General features: G+C 70.3%; 2 protein-coding genes across 2 annotated transcripts; one reads left to right on the top strand and one right to left on the bottom strand.

Moving 5' to 3' along the window:
* Positions 1-3668: 3668 nt before the first annotated feature.
* On the top strand, positions 3669-8882 carry PPP1R1A (protein phosphatase 1 regulatory inhibitor subunit 1A). Its single transcript, XM_088068822.1, has 7 exons — positions 3669-3776; positions 6495-6555; positions 7130-7167; positions 7271-7334; positions 7730-7888; positions 7984-8135; positions 8621-8882. Exons 1-6 carry the CDS (start codon positions 3696-3698, stop codon positions 8133-8135), a joined length of 555 nt encoding a protein of 184 aa, XP_087924948.1. The 5' UTR covers positions 3669-3695; the 3' UTR covers positions 8621-8882.
* Positions 8883-10458: 1576 nt separating this feature from the next.
* Positions 10459-19863, bottom strand: PDE1B (phosphodiesterase 1B). Its single transcript, XM_088068797.1, has 16 exons — positions 19837-19863; positions 19061-19196; positions 16596-16709; positions 15759-15944; positions 15132-15198; positions 14554-14670; positions 13867-14007; positions 12925-13025; positions 12530-12655; positions 12193-12294; positions 11973-12093; positions 11816-11897; positions 11597-11723; positions 11374-11510; positions 11088-11195; positions 10459-11017 (listed from the first exon to the last, which is right to left on the bottom strand). Exons 2-15 carry the CDS (start codon positions 19189-19191, stop codon positions 11104-11106), a joined length of 1644 nt encoding a protein of 547 aa, XP_087924923.1. The 5' UTR covers positions 19192-19196; positions 19837-19863; the 3' UTR covers positions 10459-11017; positions 11088-11103.
* Positions 19864-22400: the final 2537 nt, after the last annotated feature.

Genomic DNA, 22400 nt, shown 5'->3' with positions numbered 1-22400 from the left:
AGCCCCCCCAGGTAATTCCCGGCCCCCCCCAGGTCATTCCCGAGCCCCCCGGGTCCTTCCTGATCCCCCCAGGTCCTTCCTGATCCCCCCGGGTCCTTCCCGAGCCCCCCCGGACCGAGGGTCGCCCCCGGGCCCCCCGCGGGATGTCCCCGTCCCCCCCCCCGTGGTGTCACAGCGAGGACACCGCGCTCTTCAGGCGCTCCCCGGGGGGTGTCGAGGATGTCGCGATAGGGCCGGGGGGGCCCCGTGCGCTGCGGGGGGGTCCCCGACACGTGGGAGCGGAGGCGGGAGGAAGCGTCGGCCGTGGCAGGCAGGGCCCGGAGCTGCTGGAAGCGACCTGGGGGTGACACGGGGGGGTCACGGGGGGAGGGGGGGGCTCAGGAGGGGTACCCCCAGCTCCCGCCAGGGGAAACTGAGGCACGGGAGACATTTCCCACCCCCCAATAGGAGCAGCAGGTGCCCTCCCCACCCCAGCCGGATAATCCCCCAGTTCCCTCCTGGGGAAACTGAGGCACGGGGGTGTTTCCCGTCCCCCCAGGAGGGTCGGGGACAGAGGGGACAGAGGGGACAGCGGTGGCACGCACTGGCCAGCACCAGGCCGGGCTCCTCCATCTCCCGGCGCCGCAGCTGGGCCCGCAGGAACAGCCCCAGGTCGATGCCGCTGGCGCGGGACGGGGCCGAGAAGAAGCGGGGGGGGACCCGGGACGCGACCCCCGGGTCGCTCCCCACGAAGCCGAGGCTGTGCAGGATCTCCTCGGGGTCCGGCTGGAACCGGGACAGACACACGGACAGGCTGCGGGAGGGGACAGAGCCCGCCTCAGCCCCGCGGGGACACCGGGGGGACACCGGGGGGACATCGGGGGGACATCGGGGGACACCGGGGGGATATCGGGGGGACATCGAGGGGGGACATCGAAGGGACACCAAGGGGACACTGGAGGGACATCGAGGGGACATCGAGGGGACATCGAGGGGACATTGAGCCACTGCCTGGAATTGGAGGGGACACTGGAGGGGACACGAGGGGACATTGGAGGGGACATGAGGGGACACGAGGGGACACTGCAGGGGACACCGGAGGCCGTGCTGTCCCCAGGGCTCAGGAGCCGGTCCCTCTGAGCCCTGCGTGGGGAGGGGACACTGCCAGCAGGACACATGGGGACAGTGTCCCCCGCCCCGCCGGCCTCCCCCGGGATCTCGGGAGTGGCATCAGCGCAGGGTGACAGGGGACAGCACTCACCTCACGGCCACCGAGCTGCCACCCCTGGCCCCACATCCATTCTGACGGGTCCCCAAGGAGCTGGATTTCCCAGGAGCTGGATCCTCCAGGATCTGGGATCTCCAGGATCTGGGATCTCCAGGATCTGGGATCTCCAGGATCTGGGATCTCCAGAATCTGGATCCCCCAGGATCTGGGATCCCCCAGGGTTTGTGTCCCCGGGGCCAGGTCCCACAAGTGACAGTGACCGGGAGCTCCGGGCGCTGCCCCAGCCGGGATCCCGTCAAAAAAGGCAAGGAAGCTCCGGGCCGGGAGCGCCGCGCCCGCTCCGCCGGGATATTTTTAGCCCGGGAGTGTTTGTGGATAAAGCCCCGAATTAAGCGTTCCCTCAGCCCGGCCCGGGCGGGGGGGCCGGGAACCGGGAAGGACGGGAAAGCCCCCGGGAAGGACAGGAAAACCCTCGGGAAGGACGGGAATATCCCCGGGAAGGACGGGAAAACACCCGGGAAGATGGACAGATCCCTCGGAAGGGACGGACACAAGTCCGGGAAGGGATGGACACGTCCCCGGGAAGGGATGGACACGAGCCTGGACAGATCCCTCCGGCCTCGCCCCTCTCTGGCCTCGCTGCGGGGTCACATCCCGCACACGGCTGTCCCCAAGGATGTCCCCAAGGATGTCCCCAAGGATGTCCCCAGGGACGTCCCCGGGCCGAGGGACCCGCAACGCCAGCGGGGCCTGGATATTGAAATTCCCTGCCGGCCGCCGGGGGGGCTCCCAGCTCCCCCCTCAATCCCATTCCCATCCCACCATTCCCTCGGGAAGCGCGGGGGGGCTGCGGGGGGAGCCTCGGGTGGGGCTCGGGGGGAGGGGAGGGGGGGCACGGCCGCTCCTCCCCAGCTTTTCCCACCCACAATTCCCGGGATCCTGGGGATGGGGCTGGGGGTCTCACTCCCCCATGGGCTTTGGGGGGGGGGCGTCCAGCTGCTTTCCCCACCCCCCCTCTCAGAGGTGAGGACCACCCCTCCCCCAGAGCCCCCAGCACTTTTATCCCGGCACTTACGGGATGCCCGACCCCCCCTCCCAGCACCGGGACACCGGGACCCCCCCCCCGGGACCCCCGGAGGTGGCGGGGGGCACAGCGGGGGCACGGCGAGGCTCGGGAGGCCCCCCCAGGCCCCCCCCCCAAGGCCTGACCTACTTAGCGGATTCCTGCCGGCAGATCCCGGCTCCATGAATAAGTGATGGGACACGCACTCATGGCTGCGGTGGGGGGGGGACACCCGGCCCCGCGACCACCCCCGGCCCTGCGACCCCCTCCCCCTGCCCCGCCACCACCCCCCGGCCCTGCCAACCCCTCCCCCGGCCCTGCGACCCCCTCCCGGCCCTGCGACCCCTCCTCAGCCCAGAACCCCCTCCCGCCCCTGCGACCCCCTCCCCCGGCCCCAAAGCCCCCCCCGGCCCTGCGACCCCCCCCAAATCCCCGAGGATGTCACTTATGTCACTTCGGGGGGCCGTGGGGGGGTGTGGGGGACACAGCACAGCCAGGGCAAGGGGACAGCCCCACCCCACCCAGTGCCCCCCCCTCAAAGATCAATATTCCATTCTTAGGGGGGTTTGGGGGGTCCAGGCGCTGCTGGGACAGTCCCCAAGGGCTGGCGGGGTCCCCTTGTCCCCGAGGATGGGGACAAGGAGTGTCCCCACTGCGGTGGGGGGGGTCCTGTCCCTGTCCCTGTCCCCGTGTCTGTCCCCGTGTCCCTCTGTCCTCGCATCCTGGCTCTGTCCACATGTCTGTCCCTGCAGCCTGCAGTCCATCCTTGTGTCTGTTTGTCTGTCCCCGTGTCCCAGGGTCCATCCGCGTGTCTGTCCCCGTGTCCCAGCTCAGTGAGTCCATCCCTGTGTCCCTCTGTCTGTCCCAGGCTCTGTCCCACCCTCCCGACTCTGTCCGTGTGTCCATCCCCTGTGTCCGTGTGTCCCTCCCCGTGTCCGTGTGTCCATCCCCCGTGTCCGTGTGTCCCTCCCCGTGTCCGTATGTCCATCCCCCGTGTCCGTGTGTCCCTCCCCGTGTCCGTGTGTCCGTCCCCCGTGTCCGTGTGTCCGTCCCCCGTGTCCGTGTGTCCCTCCCCGTGTCCGTGTGTCCGTCCCCCGTGTCCGTGTGTCCCTCCCCGTGTCCGTGTGTCCATCCCCCGTGTCCGTGTGTCCCTCCCCGTGTCCGTGTGTCCATCCCCCGTGTCCGTGTGTCCCTCCCCGTGTCCGTGTGTCCCTCCCAGTGTCCGTGTGTCCCTCCCCGTGTCCGTGTGTCCATCCCCCGTGTCCGTGTGTCCATCCCCGTGTCCGTGTGTCCGTCCCCCGTGTCCCGCCGTCCCCTCCGCGCGGGGAGGTGGGCGGGGCGGGGCAGTGGGCGTGGCCTGCGCGGGGCGTGGCCGGGGCGTGGCCGCTCGGAGCCGCCGGACCCGCCGGAGCCGCCGCGCCCGCGATGGAGCCCAACAGCCCCCGCAAGATCCAGTTCACGGTCCCGCTGCTGGAGCCGCACCTGGACCCGGAGGCGGCCGAGCAGGTGCGGGGACACCGCGGGGACACCGCGGGGACACCGAGGGGACACCGGGGGGGCCGCGGGGCTGCGCGGAGGAGCAGGGGGGGGCTCCGGGGGGCTGCGGGCACGGCCCGAACGGGGGGCACCGAGCGCTGGGGCCGGGGGTGAGGCCGGGGGACAGCGGGGAGAAGCCCCCCGGTCCCGGGGACCCCCGCTCGGAGCGGCCCCCGCTGTCCCCGGAGCCCCGCGGGGCGGAGGGTGACAGTGCCAGGGCCATGTGCCGGCTCTGCGCGACGCCACCGGGGCCACCCCGGGACCCCCCGGCCCCTCCAGCCCCTGCTCCCCTCGGAGCCGGTCCCAGAACAGCCCCGGGCACGGGGTGACCCCGCGCGGGGACACGGCCGGGGACCCCCGGGCACCCCGACCCCCTCCTGCCACCTCCGCACCCCCAGCCCTGGGGGCTGCAGGGGACAAGGGGGGTCTGGGGGGACCCCTCGGCCCCACCGCGGCCCCGCGGGGGCTTCAGGAGGATGACGAGGAGGAAGGGGGGGGTCCCACCGTGTACCTCCAGCTGGGAGTCCTGGGGTTGGGGGGCCAGGACCCCTCGGTGCCAGCGGGGCGGGGGCGAGTGTGGCGCTGTCACTGAACGTGGCCACCTGGGGCCACCACCCGACTCGGTGGGGGCAGCGCGGGGTCCCCAGGAGGGAGAGGGAGAGTTGGGGGTCCCCAGGAGGGAGAGGGAGAACGGGGGGCGGGGGGGCTGCAGGAGCCCCCCAGCAGCCAGCAAAGGGCACGGCCCAGTCCCCATCACAGCCGGGCTCGGGGGGCTCGGGCACTGCCCTGCTCCCCTGCCCTGCCTCAGTTTCCCCTCCCGGAGGGTCTCACCCAGCGCCTCTCAAGGCCCTGAGCTGGGGGTGACACTGGTGACACTGCCGATGTCCCCTCCCCGCTCCTCTTTTTGGGGGGTCCCTGGCTGCGCTCCCCTCGCAGCCCTGGGGGGCTCGGCCGTGTCACCCCCTCTGCGGGTGGCACTGCGGTGTCCCCATGTCCTGCAGGGGGGACCCCGAATCTCTCCAGCCCCACCCTCCTCAAGGACTTTGTCCCCACGGTCCCCCCGTGTCCCCCTCAGGTCCTGCAGCTCCCTGACCCCCCCATCTCTGCTGAACCCCCCCTGTTTGCCCCCCGCCCACCCCGTTTGCCCTCCCGGGTGCCCCCCGTGAGTGCCAGGCCTGGCCCAGGGCTTTGTCCTGCGCCTCTTCCCGGTGTCCCCAAGTCCCCCTGAGCGCGTCCCCGAGGCCCGGGGGACAATCCCGGGGCGGGCGGGCGGGCGGGGGGGGGGGTTCGGTTCCGTCGTACCGAACCGAGCCGGACCCCTCCCGCCCCCCCCCGAGCCCCCGGCCCGCTCCGAGCTCCCGGCACCGATCCCGGCCCGGTCCCGGATCGCGCCGCTCTCCCTTAATCGATGCTGGAGATTGATCTAAAAATAGCGGCGGGAGCAGAGCGCGGCCGAGCCGGGAGGGAGGCAGGGAGGGAGGGATGGAGGGATGGGGGAGGGAGGGAGGAGGGAGGGAGGGAGCGAAGGGGGGGAAGGACCAGCGCATCCCCTCCCCGGAGCATCACCGGGATCCCCCCGCCCGCCCGGCACCCCCCCGGTCCGGACCGGGAATTGGGGAGGGGGGTTCGGGGGGGGCTCAGCCGGGGTCGCTCGGCTCCACCTGGGTGACCTTGAGCAGGTGGCAGCGGTGTCCCCTCCCCATCCCCGCCCCCGGGGGCGCGCCGGGGTGGTGGGGGGGGGTCTCGGCCTCGCCCCCCCACCCGGAGGGGCTGGAGCGTCCCAGGGGGGGCTGCGGCTTCCCGGGGGCCCTCCGGGGGCTGCGGGGCCGGGCCGGGCCGGGGGGGGGGCCCCCAACTCCGCCCGGGGGGGACCGGGGGGTGGGGGGGGGGGGGCGGTTGGACCCCCAACCCCAAAGTTGGGGGGTGTGGGGGGGACTCGTCCGTGGGGTCCTCGGCGGGGCCGGGGCGATTCCCGGCGATTCCCGGTTCCCCCTAATCTCCGTTTAATATCCAGATCGCGTTTCCATGGCAACGGGGCCGGCACGGGAGGATGCGCCGGGGGCTCGGGGGGGTGGGCAGGGGCCGGGGGAGGTGCGGAGGGGCGGGGGGCGGCGGGGGGGGGGCGGCGCTCCCGGCCGCTCTCCCGCCTGATTAGCATCTCATCAGCATCTCATTAGGCAGCCCGCCTCATTAGGGAATCCTCGCTGGGAAATTGGGTTTTTTTGGAGGCGCTCAGTTACTGGGTCAGCGGGGAAAGGGGGCGCGGGGTCACCGCTGTCGCCACGGCCACCTCCTCTGTCGCCACCGCCACCTCCTCTGTCGCCACGGCCACCGCCGGCCCCACCGCGGCCACTCGGCCCCCACAGATCCCCCCCCTCCCAAAAAAAAAACAAACCAGCGGCGGGGCCGGAGCAGCTCGAGGTGACCTTGGGCAAGGACAGAGGAAGGGCAGGGCCCCGCCGGTGTCCCCGTGTCGCTGTCCCCGTGTCGCTGTCCCCGTGTCGCTGTCCCCAAGCGTTTCCCGCCGCCGCCTATAACGGGAAAGCCACGCGCGTCCGGTAACCGCCACCCCGGGCACGGCGACACCGCGGGCTCGGTGCCAGGGGGGGGCCCGGGGGGGTCGGGGCACGGCCCGGGGGGGTCCCAAACCTCTGCCGTGTGTGTGTCCCCCCCCCCTCCCCACCCCAGATCCGGAGGCGTCGGCCGACCCCCGCCAACCTCGTCCTGAGCAGCGACCAATCGTCCCCAGGTGGGTCCGGGGGGGTCCCCGCGTCACCCCGGGGGCACCCGGGACCCCTCCCCAAAATGCCCAGGGACCCCACACTTGCTAAGGATACACCCCCCCCCCCCAACAGGACCCCCCCCTATTGTTCGGAGGGGTCTCTCCCCATGCTCGTGGACCCCTAAATGACACTCAGAGACCCCCTAAATGACACTCAGGGACCCCCACATGACACTCAGAGACCCCCTAAATGACACTCAGGGACCCCCCCGATGCTCAGGGACCCCCACATGACACTCAGAGACCCCCTAAATGACACTCAGGGACCCCCCCGATGCTCAGGGACCCCCCCATGACACTCAGGGACCCCCTAAATGACACTCAGGGACCCCCGATGCTCAGGACCCCCACGCACGGGGGGGTGGGACCCCAATCCCCGTGACAATGGGGCGGGGGGTGGTGGTGGCACTGTCCCCATGACACCCCCAGGGGACAGAGACCCCCCCCGGAGGGCCCGGATTGACCTCGGGGAGCACAGGACGAGCCCCCCACCCCACTCCCACCCTCCCGCTGACCTCCTGTCCCCTCTCTGCCCCCCCAGAGATCGACGAGGACCGGCTGCCCAACCCCCTGCTGAAGGTTTGTGCTCCGGGGGGGCTGCGGGGACCCCCGGGGGACATCGGGGACCCCCCCCAGGCCGGGAGACCCCCCCGCCCCGCCCTGACCCGCGCTGTCCCCGCAGTCCGGCCTGGCCATGTCCCCCCGGCAGAGGAAGAAGGTTCCCCGCAGCACCCCCACCATGAAAGGTACTTGGGGGGGGACACGGGGGGACACGGGGGGACATGAAGGGACACTGGGGGACACTGAGGGGACACGGGGGGGCATTGAGGGGACATTTGGGGGACACGGCGGGACACTGGGGGACACTGAGGGGACACTGGGGGGACACTGGGGACACGGGGGAACACTGGGGGACACGAGGGGACACTGAGGGGACACGGGGAGGGGACACAAGGAGGGGACAGCCCCTCCCAGCACCGCGGTCCGGAGGCCACCACCCCCCCACCCCCCCCCCCCTCTCCCCGGCCTGGCAAACGCCCCCTCCGGGCCACCCGAGGCCGCGGTGTCGCCGGGAGCGTGGGGACGGTCCCCAGGGTCCCCAGGGTCGCCAGGGTCGCCAGCGGCGCTCGCTGCCCGGCAGAGCTGCAGATGATGGTGGAGCATCACCTGTGCAAGCAGGCGCAGGGGGGAGGCGACAACGACGACGAGGTGGTGGCGGCCACCGCCCGCTGCCACCGCGGTGACCCCGAGCACCGCCACAGCCCCGGCGGCTCCTGCCCGCTGGCCCAGGGCGGCCACCGTGAGTCCCGGGGGGGGCGACCGGGGTGGGGGGGGGGGACAGGGGGTGACAGAGACCTGAGGTCACCCCCCTCCCCCGTGCTGTGACACCCGCAGGGACCCCCGGGGATGGGACCCCTCAGGCCGGGACCCCCCGAGCCGGGACCCCCGGGGCCGGGACCCCCCGAGCCGGGACCCCCGGGGCCGCGCGGCGCAGCCGGGACGAGGACGGGACCCATATAGAGCCTGGGGACAGCGAGGGCCAGTAGGTACGGCCTGGGGACACTGGGGACACTGGGGGGACATTGGGGACTCTGGGGGGACACTGGGGACACTGTGGTGACACTGGAGATACTGGGGACACTGGGGGGACACTGGGCGAACTGGGAGGACACTGGGGACACTGGGGGCACTGGGGGGACACTGGGGACACTGGGGGGACACTATGGGGACATTGGGGACAGCAGGCTGGGACACCCGGGTGGCACTGGGACACTGGACTGGGACATGAGATGTCCCCGGGATGTCCCCGGGGTGTCCCAGGGATGTCCCAGGGATGTCCCAGAGATGTCCCAAGGATGTCCCAAGGATGTCCCCGGGATGTCCCCGGGATGTCCCCGGGATGTCCCCGGGATGTCCCTGGGATGTCCCTGGGATGTCCCCGGGCCACTGGACAATGCCAGGGGCAGGGTGGCCTCGCTGGGCCGGGGGCTGTCCCCTCCCCGCTGTCCCCAGCGCTGTCCCTTGTCCCCAGGTGTGGCCGCGGGACCCGGACGCCAGCGGAGATTTTTTTATTCCATTTTCTAAGATTTTGGGGCTGCCCAGAATTATTTTGGGTTTTGTTTTTTTTTTTGTTTGGTTTTTTTTCGTTTTTTTACTGCCACGGGCAGGTCCCCACCCGGGGGGGGGAGGGCTGGGGACAACGCCAGGGCTGTCCCCTCCCCCTGGGGACCTCAGGGCAGGTGACACTGGGGACACGGAGCAGACCCCCCCCCCCCAAAATTCTCACTGCCACCCTCGGGGTGCCCCCTGCCCCTCCCCCACTCCTGGGGGGGTCACCTGGACACGCGGACACGGGGAGGGGACACGGGGAGGGGACACGGGGAGGGGACAGGGACACGCGTGTGCACACGGACACGGGGGGGGGCGTGGGGACCCCCCCTCAGCCGGAATTAAAGGGATCCTTTCCCCCCCCGCCTCCTCCTTGGGCCGCGCCGGGGTGGGGAGGGGGGTGGGGTCCCCTTTTTGGGGGCTGGGGGGGGCTCCAGGACCCCCTTTAGGTACCGGGGGGGCTCCAGGACCCCCTTTAGGTACCGGGGGGGGCTCCAGGACCCCCTTTAGGTACCGGGGGGGGGCTCCAGGACCCCCTTTAGGTACCGGGGGGGCTCCAGGACCCCCTTTGGGTACCGGGGGTCGCCCCCATGCCCGGGTTTAGACCCCCTTTGGGTCCCCACCCCACCCCCCCCCCAGTGCCCGGAGCGTGGCCGTGGTGGCGGCGGCGTTTATTAATTAACTCATTAATTAATTAATTGCTCGTTAGCGGCGGCGAGGGGGGGACACATGCGGGGGGAGGGGGAGGAGCTCTGCCAGCGGTGACCGAGGGGGGGACGCGGGGGGGCCCCGGGGGGGACACGGGGGGGACACGGGGGGGACACGGGGGTCTGGGGGCGGGCATGGAGCCGGGGCTGGAGCCGGAGGGGCCGGAGCCGGAAGGGGGGGTCTGGGCATTCCCGAACATTCCTGAGCATTCCCGAACATTCCTGGGGTCCGGGGCATTCCCGGGATGCCGGAGGATGCTGGAGGATCCAAGATCCCGGAGGATCCCCGAGGCGCGAGGGATCCAGGATGTCGGGAAGCTCCGGGAACGGCGGATCCGGGATCCCGGGAAATTCCCGAGGCTGGATCCGGGATCCCGGGAAATTCCTGAGGCTGGATCCGGGATCCCGGGAAATTCCCGAGGCTGGATCCGGGATCCCGGGAAATTCCCAAAACTGGATCCGGGATCCCGGGAAATTCCCGAGGCTGGATCCGGGATCCCGGGAAATTCCCGAGGCTGGATCCGGGGCTCTGGAGGGTGTCCAAGGCTCGCCGGATCCCGGCGGATTCCCGAGGCGTGATGGATCCAGGATGCCGTGGGAAGCTCCCGGAGGATTCCCGGAACACCCCTGGGGTTGGGATCCTGCGGGATTCCCGAGGCTGGAGGGATCCGGGATGCTCCGGGAACAGCGCGGGGGGGTCCCCAAGGCACGCGGGGGCCGGAGGGTGCCCCAAACATTCCGGGATTCCCGAGGGTGCCCCAAACATCCCGGGATTCCCGAGGCTCCCTGGAGCCGGGATGTTGGAGCATTCCCGAGCATTCCCGAACATTCCCGGGATGTCGCAGGAATGCGGGGACATTCCAGGGACACCGGAGGGGGATCTGTCCCTGTCCCAAATCCCACCCGCGCCGGGCGGGACCCCGGGGGGACATCCCTGTCCCATCCTTGTCCCTGTCCTGTCCTGTCCCTGTCCCTGTCCCTGTCCCTGTCCCTGTCCCATCCTTGTCCCTGTCCCTGTCCCTGTCCCATCCTTGTCCCTGTCCTATCCTGTCCCCGTCCCTGTCCCTGTCCCTGTCCCATCCTTGTCCCTGTCCCATCCTTGTCCCTGTCCCTGTCCCTGTCCCTGTCCCTGTCCCTGTCCCTGTCCCATCCCTGTCCCATCCCTGTCCCTGTCCCATCCTTCTCCCTGTCCCCTCCCTGTCGCTGTCCCGGGTTGGGGACAGGTCCCAGGGTCACCCTCCCGGTGTCACCAGCCAGGCTCGGCGGGCACAGAGGGGATGGCGGTGGCCCTGGCGGTGACCGCAGGTCCCTCCGGGCTGTCCCCAGCGCCACCAGCCCCGGCCCGGCCCCTCCCGAGCGGGGCTGGAAAAGCGTTTTTTAAAAATCCCGAAGGATGGAGCCCGGCGGGGGGGCCGGGGGTGGCAGTGAGGGACCGGCGACAGCGGGGACATCCCGGGGGTGCTCCTGGCACAGAGGTGACACCGATCCTGGCACGGGGAGGGGGTGGCACCGATCCCAGCCCGGCCCCGGGGGGCTCCAGCCCTGCGGATGGTGCTGAACTCGATGGCATCGAAGACTTTGGACGAGACGCTGTCACTCGGCCGGACGAGGACCTGCGGGGAGGGGACAGTGACATCCGCGTCCCCTCCTCCCTCCCGGTGTCCCCACCCCTCCCGCGCCCACCTCGCTCCTCCCGCTGCTATTCCACGTCCCCGTTCTCCCTGTGCGCGCCGGGGGCCGCGGGCTCCTCGCACGGCGACAGCTCATCGATGGACGCCTGGTTGGTGATGCCTGCCGGGGACACGGGCGCGGGGTCACCGGCGACACCCCAAAACTTGGGGCCACCCCCCCTTGAGCTCCTGCCACCTCCCCCGCCTGGGGACGCCGCGACAGAGCCGGCCCCGAGCGGGTCCGGGCGGTCGCCAGCCCCTCCTCGGTGGCCGCGGTGGTCGCGGTGGTCCTGTCCTACCGCTGGCCGCCCTCTCCTTCCACTTCTGCTTGTTCTCCTGGATGTGCTTGGTCCAGGTGGAGCGGAACCCGGCCAGGTCGGCTTTGATGTCCCCCAGCTCCAGGTGCTCATCCAGGGACGGCTGCCGCCACTGCGAGCTGGGGGACAGCGGCGACAGCTGGCAGCGGGCCAGGGCCACCGCGGCCACCGCGGGGCTCGGAGCGCGGGGACGGGGACCCCCCACCTGGGCTGCTGGGGGGTCGCGGGGTTGCCCTTGGCCTTGGAGCCGTCCTCGGCCAGAGGCGTCACCAACTTCTCGGCCACGTCGGTGAGCACCGAGAACGTGGGCTCCACGATGAAGTCGATGAACCCTGGGGACGGGAGGGGACACGGCGCGGCTGGCGACACGGCGGGGACACGGCGGGGACGCGCGACAGGGGACGGGGACCTCCCCCGCACTCACCGATCTGCGACTGGGCCACCAGCGTGGAGGTGCGGTCGCAGAGGGGCGAGAAGGGCAGCCCCAGCTCGGCCTCCTTGTCCCCCTGGCAAGGCAAGGGACAGGCGTGGTGTCCCCAAGGGGTGTCCCCCGAGCCCCCCCCGGCCCGGCCCGGCCCTACCTGCCGGAAGAACTCCTCCATGAGCGCCTTGGTCCAGCGGCTGTGAACCGCCCACTGCTTGGTGGGGTGGCTGATGTCGGCCGCGTGCAGCAGCAGCGACAGCACCTTGGACTTGTCCAGCCTGGGCGACAAACACGGATTGTCCCCAAAGCCACCCACGCCGCGCGTGGCCGCGGACATCCGTCCCCTCCTCACGCGCCCCGCCGCGACCCCCGCCCACCTCTCCAGCTGCTGCAGCGCCGTCTTCATGGACTTGACCTGCTGGAAGTGGCAGGACATGTCGGTGGCCAGGACCATGTCGATGACCAGGGCCCGCAGCTCCCTGCGGGGTGGGGACACGGCGTCAGCGACAGGGTGGGGACAGCGAGGGGACAGCGGGGGGACAGAGAGGGGACAGAGAGGGGACAGTGCGGGGAAAGTGAGGGGACAGCGGGGGACAGCGAGGGGACAGGGTGGGGATAGCGAGGGGACAGCGAGGGGAGAGTGAGAGGACAGCGCGGGGACAGCACAGGGACACCGCGGGGACAGCGAGGGGACACCGCGGGGACAGAGCTTACGCGAACTCGTCCTTGGTGAGGTTGACGAAGATGTTGAGCTCCTCGTCCTGCATCAGGCGGAACACGGCGCTGATGTGGTGGTTCTCCAGCACTGAGCGGTCGTTGTACAGGATGGCGGTGTCCGACCTGGGGACACGGTGACACGGGGGACGCTGGGCGCGCCAGGGGTGGCCCCAGGGGGTGGCACGGCCGGGTCCCGGCTGTGCTGGTGGCGCTGGGTGTACCCAAGGAGCCGCCACGGCTATAGCCAGGCTGGGCAGGTGATCCCAGGTGTGGGCGGGGTGACCCGCGGTGTCACCGGGAGAGGTTTGCAGCCCCGCGTGGGACACGCTGTGCCACCCGTGCCACCCGTGCCGTGTCACCTGTGCCGTGTCCCCGTGTCCCCGCGCCCTCACTTGGTCTGGATGTGGAAGCTGTTGGTTGTCCCCGTGTGCTCGAAGTCGTGGATGGCGGCGGCGAAGACGATGGCCAGGAGCTCGATCTCGGACAGGCAGTGCTGGGGACAGGGGACAGGGACAGGGACAGGGACAGGGACAGGGACAGGGACAGGGACAGGGACAGGGACAGGGACGGGGACAGGGACAAGGACAGGGACACGCACCGGGTGTGCCGTGACAGCCACGTGGGGACAGCAGGCAGCACGTGCACCAGGTGCCACCGTCGGGGCCAGCTGTCCCCCTGTCCTCGTGTCCTCCTGTCTGTCCCTGTGTCCCTGTGTCTGTCCCCATGTCCCTGTGTCTATCCCCGTGTCCCCCTGTCCTGCTGTCCCCCTGTCCTCCTGTCTGTCCCCCTGTCCTCGTGTCCTCCTGTCTGTCCCCACTGTCCCTCTGTCCCCATGTCCTCCTGTCTGTCCCCATGTCCCTGCATCCCCACTGTCCCCAATGTCCCCCATCTGTCCCTGTGTCCCCGTGTCTGTCCCCATGTCCCTGTGTCTATCCCCGTGTCCCTGTGTCTGTCCCCATGTCTGTCCCTGTGTCCTCGTGTCCCCCTATCTGTCCCCATGTCCCCGTGTCCTCGTGTCCCCCTGTCTGTCCCCATGTCCCCATGTCCCCATGTCCCCGTGTCCCCTGTCTGTCCCCTGTCTGTCCCCGTGTCCCCGTGTCCCCGTGTCCCCATGTCCCCGTGTCCCCATGTCCCCGTGTCCCCTGTCTGTCCCCTGTCTGTCCCCGTGTCCCCATGTCCCCGTGTCCCCATGTCCCCATGTCCCCATGTCCCCGTGTCCCCTGTCTGTCCCCTGTCTGTCCCGGTGTCCCCGTGTCCCCATGTCCCCATGTCCCCGTGTCTGTCCCCTGTCTGTCCCCGTGTCCCCGTGTCCCCGTGTCCCCGTGTCCCCGTACCAGCATGCCGGTGCGCAGCAGGAAGCAGTGCACGGTCTGTGTGACATCGGCCGCGTGCACCTGGTTGTGGTACGGGTTCCGGAACTTTCCGTAGCCGGATTCCAGCGCCTCCAGCAGCGACGTCAGGAACGCGCCGGGAATCTGGGAATGGGACAAGGAGGGAGGGAGGGGAGGGGGTGACAAACCCCGAGGGGGTCCGGGGGGGGGCTGGGAAAGCTCCTGAAGGGGAGTTTGGGGGGTTCTGGGTGGTTTTGGGGGGGTCCTGAGGGGGTCTCGGGGTGCCTCGGGTGGAGTTTGGGGAGTGTTTGGGGTTTTTGGGGGTTTTTTTGGGGTGTTCTGGAGGATTCTGGATGTTGGTCACACCTTGAAGCGGCTGTTGAGGGTTCTGGGGTGGGATTTTGGGGTGATTTTGGGTGATTTTGGGGTCCGGGTCACACCTTGAAGCGGCTGTTGAGGGTTCTGGGGTGGGATTTTGGGGATTTTGGGGTGATTTGGGGTGATTTTGGGGTCTGAGTCACACCTTGAAGCGGCTGTTGAGGGTTCTGGGGTGGGATTTTGGGGATTTTGGGGTGATTTGGGGTGATTTTGGGGTCCGGGTCACACCTTGAAGCGGCTGTTGAGGGTTCTGGGGTGGGATTTTGGGGATTTTGGGGTGATTTTGGGTGATTTTTGGGGTCTGGGTCACACCTTGAAGCGGCTGTTGAGGTTGTGGCGGGTGAAGAGCTCGAAGACCACGGTGCGCAGCGAGTGCTCCTCGGCCGCGCGGTGCAGCGAGAAAACATCGAAGCACCACTGGTCCAGCCCCTGCGGGGACATTCCAGGGACGGCCGGGAATTCCAGGGACGGCCGGGAATTCCAGGGACGGCCGGGAATTCCAGCGATTCCCAGTGAAGTCCAGTAAAACCCCAGTGAAGCCAGGGGTGCCCGGTGACTCCCGGGGGTGCCATCCAGGGATTTCCAGGGATTTCCAGGGATTTCCAGGGATTTCCAGGGATTTCCAGGGATTTCCAGAGATTCCCGGGAATGTCCAGCCGTGTCCAGTGATGTCCAGTGAAGCCCAGAGTGTCCAGGGGGACCCAGAGATTCCCAGGGGTGCCCAAGCAGGGACAATTCCAGTGACCCCCAGTGACTCCCAGTGACCCCCCCCCAGCCATTCCCAGTGATTCCCAGTGACTCCCAGCCGTTCCCAGTGACCCCCAGCCGTTCCCAGTGACTCCCAGTGACCCCCCCGGCAGCCCCCCGGGGTTTTTGGGGTGCCCCGGTACCTTCAGGCAGTTGAGGACGGAGGAGGAGTAGCTCGGCCCCACGGCCGTGTACATCCGGCGGAACATCCTGAGGGGGAGGCAGGGCTGGGGGGGCTGGGGACAGCCCTGGGGACCCCCCTGGGGACGGGGACACCCCTGGGGACCCCGCTGGGGACTGGGGACACCCCTGGGGACCCTCCTGGGGACTGGGGGCACCCCTGGAGACAGCCCTGGGGACAGGGGACAGCCCTGGGAACCCTCCTGGGGACACCCCTGGGGACTGGGGACCCTCCTGGGGGCTGGGGACACCCCTGGGGACACCCCTGGGGACTGGGGACCCTCCTGGGGGCTGGGGACACCCCTGGGGACACCCCTGGGGACACCCCTGGGGACACCCCTGGGGACTGGGGACCCTCCTGGGGACACCCCTGAATTCTGGGGACACTCCTTGGGGCTGGGGACAGTCCTTGGGTGTCGGTTCTGGGGACCCACCTGGGTTTTGGGGACCCAGCCGTGCTCAGGTCACTCTCATGTCCCCCCCGCCCCGAGCTCCGTCCCCACCGTGGCTGTCCCCTGTCCTCGGGGGGGGGGGGGGTCCCTGTCCCCATCCCTGTCCCCTGTCCCTGTCCCTGTCGCCGTCCCTGTCACCTCTCCACGAAGATCCCGGCCTGCACGGCGTGCACGATGCTGCGGAATTTGGGTTTCTCCTCGGCCCGGCGGCCCTTGGCCCGCGCCTGCTGCGTGAAGGTGGCCGCCAGCCAGTCCCGCACCTCGGAGGGCACGGCCGCGTCCGAGCCCATGTCCCGCAGCTCGTCCTCCGTGTCCAGCACCTGCCTGAGGGGCACGGCCGCGCTCAGGACCCCCCCGGCCCGCCCAGGGACCCCTCCCCAAAATGCCCGGGGAGCCCTGCACGTGCTCAGGGCACCCCCCCGCCCCCCAACCGGGTCAGGGACCCCCGCATTGTCCGGAGGGGTCTCGAAAAATACTCGGGGACCCCTTAATGACACTCAGGGACCCCTTAATGGCACTCAGGGACCCCTTAATGACACTCAAGGACCCCCTAAATGACACTTAGGGACCCCCTCCATGCTGAGGGACCCATTAATGACACTCCACCGCTGCCCCCTCCCGGTGCTGCCTCTCTGTCCCCGCACTGTCCCCTCTCCGTCCCCACTCTCCCCTCTCTGTCCCCTCTCTGTCCCCTCTCTGTCCCCCCTCTGTCCCCTCTCTGTCCCCTCTCTGTCCCCTCTCTGTCCCCCCTCTGTCCCCTCTCTGTCCCCTCTCTGTCCCCTCGCTGTCCCCTCTCTGTCCCCTCTCTGTCCCCCCTCTGTCCCCTCTCCGTCCCCCCTCTGTCCCCTCTCTGTCCCCTCTCTGTCCCCCCTCTGTCCCCTCTCTGTCCCCTCTCTGTCCCCCCTCTGTCCCCCCTCTGTCCCCTCGCTGTCCCCTCTCTGTCCCCTCTCTGTCCCCTCTCTGTCCCCTCCCCACCTGGTCTCGTCGATGCAGACAGCCTCGAGCAGCGAGGCCGCGTATTCCAAATTTCTCTTCAGCTCCTCCACGTTCAGCTCGCCCGAGTCCAGCTGCTTCAGCAGGAAGCGCAGCCTGCGGGCGGGGGGCGCGGGGGACCCCCGGGGTGGGGATGGGGGGGTTAGAGACCCTCGGGGACCCCCGGAGGGGGGGGGACAGGGGGATTACAGACCCTCGGGGACCCCCGGGAGGGGGACAGAGTGTGTTAGGTACCCGCGGGGACCCCCGGGGGGCTTAGAGATCCTCGGGGACCCCCGGGACAGCCCCCAGGTTGGGGACAGGGTGACACTGACCCCCCCCAGGATGGGGACAGGAGGTCACAGCCCCCCCCCCCACATTGGGGACAGGGTGGCATTGACCCCCCCCCCCTCCACCCCCCGGATAACGGGGAGAGCCCCCGGGGGGGGACAGGAGGTCACAGCCCCCCCAGGTTGGGGACAGGGGGTCACAGGAAGGGGACAAGGGGGGGTTCCCATCTGGGCAGCGCCGCTCCCTCAGGGGTGGCACCGGTGGCACCGTGACGCGGGGTGGCACAGGTGGCACGGGTGGCAAAGGATGGCACAGGTGGCCCTCGGTGGCTCTGGGGTGACAGCGGGGGGCCCCCACCCGGGCCGGTGACAGCGTGGGGACACGGGCCGCTGCCACCCGGCGGGTGACAAGGACACTCGTGTGGCCGCCGCGGTCACCGGAGCCACGCGCTGGGGAGGGGCCACCACGTCCCCCGGTCACGGCGACAGTGACGGTGACAGCGAGGGGGGCCGGGGGGAGCGGGGGGGGGGGGGGTGGCACAGACGTCACCAGCGCTGCTGTGACCTTGGAGAAGGCGATTGTCACCTTCCCGCACCCGGCCACCCCCCGTGGGGACCCTCAGGGACCCCCGCCCTGGGGACAGCCACCCCCGGACTTGCTGGGCTGGCGCGGCCGCGGGGACCGCGGTGACACCCGTGGGGACAAAGGCCGGGGGTCGCGCCGAGTGTCACCCCCTGGTGGCACCGCCACGCCCCCCACCATGGAGAAGCGACCCCAGGGCCACCCCGGGGGTGACAGGGGGGGGTCTCAGGGACCCCCCGGGATTGTCACCCGCGGCTGCTGCTGCCCCTCGGAGCTGCCACCAAAGCCCCGGAATGGGGTGGGGGGGGCACCGGGGTGGGGGGAGCGCCCCCACTTTGGGGACACACGACCACCCACCTGTGGCAGCGACACGTGCGGGGACACGCGTGTGACACCCCCAGAGTGTCACCCCCCCCCCCCATTTGCACACGCGTGTGCCCCCCCCCCAACACCCAGGTGTGTCACGCGCGGCCCAGGTGTGTCACACGCGTGACCCACACGTGTCCCCCGTGTCCCCCCACCCCCGGGTCCCACACGTGTCCCCACGCGTGTCCCCACGCACGTGTTGCCCCCCTCGACCGCCCCCGCCCCCCCGGGACCCCTCCCCACGCTCCTCACGTGCCGCAGGTGGGCGCGGGGACACGTGAGCTCCCCACGACACAGGTGAGGGGGTGGCACCCCCCGGGAGCCCCCCCCGGCGACAAGAGTTGGGGACACCCCGGGCCCTCTGTCACCCCACGGGGACACCCAGGGGGAGGGGGACACCCCGCGGGGGACCGGGGGACCCCCAAGTGTCCCCACCCCAAGGGGGGGCAATGGTGGGGGGGGAGCCAGGGGGACAAGGGGTCCCAAATGGAGCTTGGGGACACCTGGAGGGGACACCTGGAGGGGACACCTGGAGGGTCCCGGGGTCTTTCTTGGGGTGGGGGTGCGGGGGGCTCTTGGAGGAGGATGGGGGTCCCCAAAATGGGGTGGGAGGGGTTTGTTGGGGTGGGATCCTCAGGTGGGGTCAGGGGTCCTGGTTTGGGGGTCCCGGTTTGGAGTTTTGGGGTCCCAGTTTGGGATTTCAGGGTGCCGGTTTGGGGGTCCCGGTTTGGGACTAAGGGGTCCTGGTTTGGGGGTCCCAGTTTGGGGTTTGGGGGTTCCAGTTTGGGGTTTCAGGGTGCCGGTTTGGGGGTCCCGGTTTGGGACTGAGGGGTCCTGGTTTGGGGGTCCCAGTTTGGGGTTTTAGGGTCCCAGTTTGGGGGTTCCAGTTTGGGATGCGGGGTCGCGGTTTGGGACTGAGGGGTCCCGGTTTGGGGGTCCCGGTTTGGGTCTCAGGGGTCCCGGTTTCGCGGTTCTGGTTTGGGGTTTGGGGGTCCCAGTTTGGGATTTCAGGGTGCCGGTTTGGGGGTCCGGGTTTGGGACTAAGGGGTCCTGGTTTGGGGGTCCCAGTTTGGGGTTTGGGGGTCCCAGTTTGGGACTGACGGGTCCCACTTTGGGCTTTGGGCGTCCCGCTTTGGGCTTGGGGAGGGGGGGTCTCTCTCTCTCTTTGGGGGTCCCTCTTGGGGGGTCTGGGTTGGGTCGGGGGGTCCCGCGGCCGGGGGGTCACTCACAGCGCCCGCAGCTTGACCCAGACCTTCCTGCCGGGCACGGCCTTGGCGTCCAGCGGGGACGGGCACCCTCCGGCCGCGTCCAGCGCGCCGCGCTCCCGCTCCAGCCCCGGGAGGCTCCGCGGCGGCCCCATCGCCCCTGGGCACCGGCAACGCGGCTCAGCCCTCCCGGGCCCGGCCCCGCCGCCGCTGCCTCCCGGAGCCCCCCCCCGGTCCCTCTGGTAGCCCCCCCGGTCCCTCACGGAGCCCCCCCCGTGCCTCCCGCAGCCGCCGCCGGTCCCTCCCGCGGCCCCGGTTCCCGGCGGTTCCCGGAGCCCCCGCGGCTCCCCCGGTGCCTCCTGCGGCCCCCGGTAGCGGCCGCAGCCCCGGCGGCGCCCCCGGCCCGGCCTCCCCCCGCCTCCCGGTACCCGGCGGCTGCGCAGGCAGCACCGGAGCCAAGATGGATCCGGGCACCGGGGGTGGGAGCACCGGCAGGGGAGAACCGGGGAGAGCCGGGAAGGGAGGGCCGGGAACGGAGAGCCGGGAACGGGAGCGGAGATGGGAGAACCGGGATGGGAGAACCGGGATGGGAGAACCGGGGATGGAGAACCGGGAATGGGAGAACCGGTAATGGGAGAACCGGGATGGAGAACCGGGAATGGGAGAACCGGGAATGGGCAAAGCGGGAGTGCCGGGGGGCAGCGGGGAAGAAGCACCGGGCTGGGGAGAGGAGGGAGCGGAGGAGCGGGGATGGGCAGTGCCGGCGGCCGGGGGGGACCGGGGATGCTGCGCGCTCCTACCGGGGGATGCTCGGCCGCTGCCGCCGCTGCCGCCGGTGTCGCCGGTGTCGCCGAGCCCCGGTCCCCCGCCGCTCCCGGCTCTGCCTCCGCCGACCGGGGCTCGCCGCAACTTTCCCCGAGCCGGCACCGGCACCGGCTCCGGCACCGGCGGGCGGGGCGGGGCGGGGGGGGCCGGGGGCGGGGGCCGGGATCGGGGGGGCCGCCCCGCCCCCCGCGGCGCCGGGACCCCCAAGGGAACGCGGGGCGGGGGGGGGGGGGGGGGTGCCCCGGGGCCCCCCGAGGGGCTGGGGGAGGGGAGGGACCCTCAGGACCCCCCGGGGGGAGCCCAGGACCCCTCTGGGGGTCCCAGCTGGGGGGACCCCGGGACCTCCCGAAGCTCCGGGGTGGGGGGGTCAGGACCCCCGGGATCCCTGGGGGCAAAGGGGGCGGGAGGAGCCCCGCGACCCCCGGGGAGTTGTGGGGGGTCCCTGGGTTTGGCAGCCCCGGGAGGGGTCAGAGACCCCCCGGGTGACCCCCAGGGACCCCCCCTCACCCCCCCAGCCCCGTGTGCCCCCACACCGGAGCTCTGCCCCGCCTGGGGTGGGGGGCACCGCGACCCTTCCCCCCCTCCCCGGTCACCGACCCCTGCCCCGCCCATCCCCCGACCCCTCCGAGCGCCCCCTCCCCCTGGGGGGGTCAGCAGCCCCCTCCCCAATTATTGTAGGACCTACCCAAACCGCTCCCCTGGGCTGGGGGGAGCGGCCGGAGCTTGAGGGGACCCCTCCCACACCCCCCGACCCCCCCCGGGACCCCTCCCACACCCCCCGAACCCCCCCGACCCCCCCTGCCCTGCGACCCCTCCCCAGCCCCACCGCGTCCCCTTGGAGCCCCTCGGGAGTGGGGCGGGGGTCTCAGGGCTGGTCCGGGGTGAGGTGGGGGTGGGATTTTGGGGGACCCCCCCCCCCCCCGCAGCCCCCCCGGCACCCGCCGAGCGCGGCCCCCCCGAGGAATATTAATGAATTAATTAATTAATCAGCCTTTACGTAACGCCGTGGGTGGGAGCAGCGCCCACCTCGGCACCGCCGGGGGGGGGGGGGGACAGGTGAGACCCCCCCCAGACACCCCGGGGTGCCCCCCCACCCCCCCGAGGGTCCCCCCCGTCACCTCCGGCCGCTCCCCGAGGGTGATTTTGGGGAGGGGTCCCTGTCCGGACACGGCCTGGGGGTCCCGGAGGTCACCGGGGAGATTTTGGGGGGCCTAAAACCCCGAATTTGGGCTCCTCCGGCTCCTTTTGGGGTCTTCAAACAAACTTGGGGGGTCCTCAAAGTGATTTTGGGGGGTCCTCGAACTCATTTTTGGGTTTCTCAAGCTGATTTGGGGATCCTCGATTTGATTTTTGGGGGTCTCAAGCTCCTTTTTGGGGGCACTCAAAGCAATTTTAGGGCCCCCAAAGTGCTTTTGGGACCCTCGGACGGCTCATTTTGGGCTGGTTCACCCCAATTTGGGCTCCTCAAAAATCTCCGGGGGGGATTTTCAACCCCAGCCGCTCATTTTGAGGCTCCTCGGAGCGATTTCGGGGTTCAAAAAAAAAACAACAAAAAACCAAAAAAAAAAAAAGGCAGGAAAAAAAAGGGAAAAAAAAAAAACCCCAAAACCTCAATTTTGGGTCCTGAAACTTTCGGGGGGCGCGGAGAGGGGGGAGGGGCAGGGGTGGGGGGGGGGGGGGGGGCCGGGGGGGGGGCCGGGTGGGCGCGCGCGCGGCAAAAGCGGGGAGGGGAGGGGAGGGGAGGGAGGGGAGGGGGGAACGATTCGGGCTCGTGATTGACGAGCTCCGAAATAAATCCGTGCCGGGAGCGGGGAGGGGGCGGCCGAGCCCCCCGGGAGCGCGGCGGGGGCGGCGGGGGGAGGTGAGGGGATGGGGGGGGGGGGGGGGGGGTCGGTCCGCACCTCCCGAGCTTCGGTGAAATTTTTTTTTCAATTTTTTCCAATTTTTCTCGATTTTTTTCTCAATTTTTTCTCGATTTTTTCTCGATTTTTTTCTCAATTTTCCTCGCGGGTTTTTTTTTAATTTTGATGGGGATTTTTGGGGGTCCCCCCCCCCCCCCGAAGCCGGTCCTGGGGGGGGGTCTCGGTCACGGGGGGGTACCGGGGGCTCGGCGGGCGCTGTCGCCGCTGCCGGTGACTCATCCCGGAGCAGCCGCCGTGCTCGGAATCGCAACGGCCGCGGCCGCCCCGTTCATCTTCCCCCAAGATTCCGCACGAGAGGGAAATAAAAACACGCGGAGATGGGAAAAAAAAAAATACCCGGGGAGGGGAGGGGGCGTGGGGTTTTTTTTTTTTTTTTTGTGGGGGGGGGGGAGAGGGGGAACGTGACTGGAAGAGGCCCCGGGGGAAAGAGGGTGAAGGGAAACTGAGGCACGGCCCCACCGGGATGGAGAGGATGGGGAATGGGGGGGGGGGGATCTCGCTGGGACATCTCCGGACACCCCCGGACACACCCCCCCAGACCTCCTCCGGACACCCCTGGACAGCCCTGGACACCCCTGGACACCTCCGGACATCTCTGGACACCCCCGGACCACCCC

This window comes from Pseudopodoces humilis, chromosome 32, assembly GCF_049639895.1.
Source record: "Pseudopodoces humilis isolate 2021_Gansu_Grassland_sample_001 chromosome 32, ASM4963989v1, whole genome shotgun sequence".
Taxonomy (NCBI): Eukaryota; Metazoa; Chordata; class Aves; order Passeriformes; family Paridae; genus Pseudopodoces; species Pseudopodoces humilis.
Note: the sequence above shows the minus strand (reverse complement) of the source record. Positions and strands in the feature narration are given on the sequence as shown.

Bases quoted from the DNA above. Each gene is read 5' to 3' on its own strand.
- PPP1R1A (XM_088068822.1), top strand. From the start codon at position 3,696: ATGGAGCCCAACAGCCCCCGCAAGATCCAGTTCACGGTCCCGCTGCTG. The intron at 3,777-6,494 runs GTGCGGGGACAC...TCCCCACCCCAG, and splicing joins ACCCGGAGGCGGCCGAGCAG to ATCCGGAGGCGTCGGCCGAC. The intron at 6,556-7,129 runs GTGGGTCCGGGG...CTGCCCCCCCAG, and splicing joins CAGCGACCAATCGTCCCCAG to AGATCGACGAGGACCGGCTG.
- PDE1B (XM_088068797.1), bottom strand. From the start codon at position 19,191: ATGGGGCCGCCGCGGAGCCTCCCGGGGCTGGAGCGGGAGCGCGGCGCG. The intron at 14,008-14,553 runs GTGTGACCCAGA...TCCCATTCCCAG, and splicing joins ACCTCAACAGCCGCTTCAAG to ATTCCCGGCGCGTTCCTGAC. The intron at 11,196-11,373 runs GTAGGACAGGAC...TGTCCCCGGCAG, and splicing joins GAAGGAGAGGGCGGCCAGCG to GCATCACCAACCAGGCGTCC.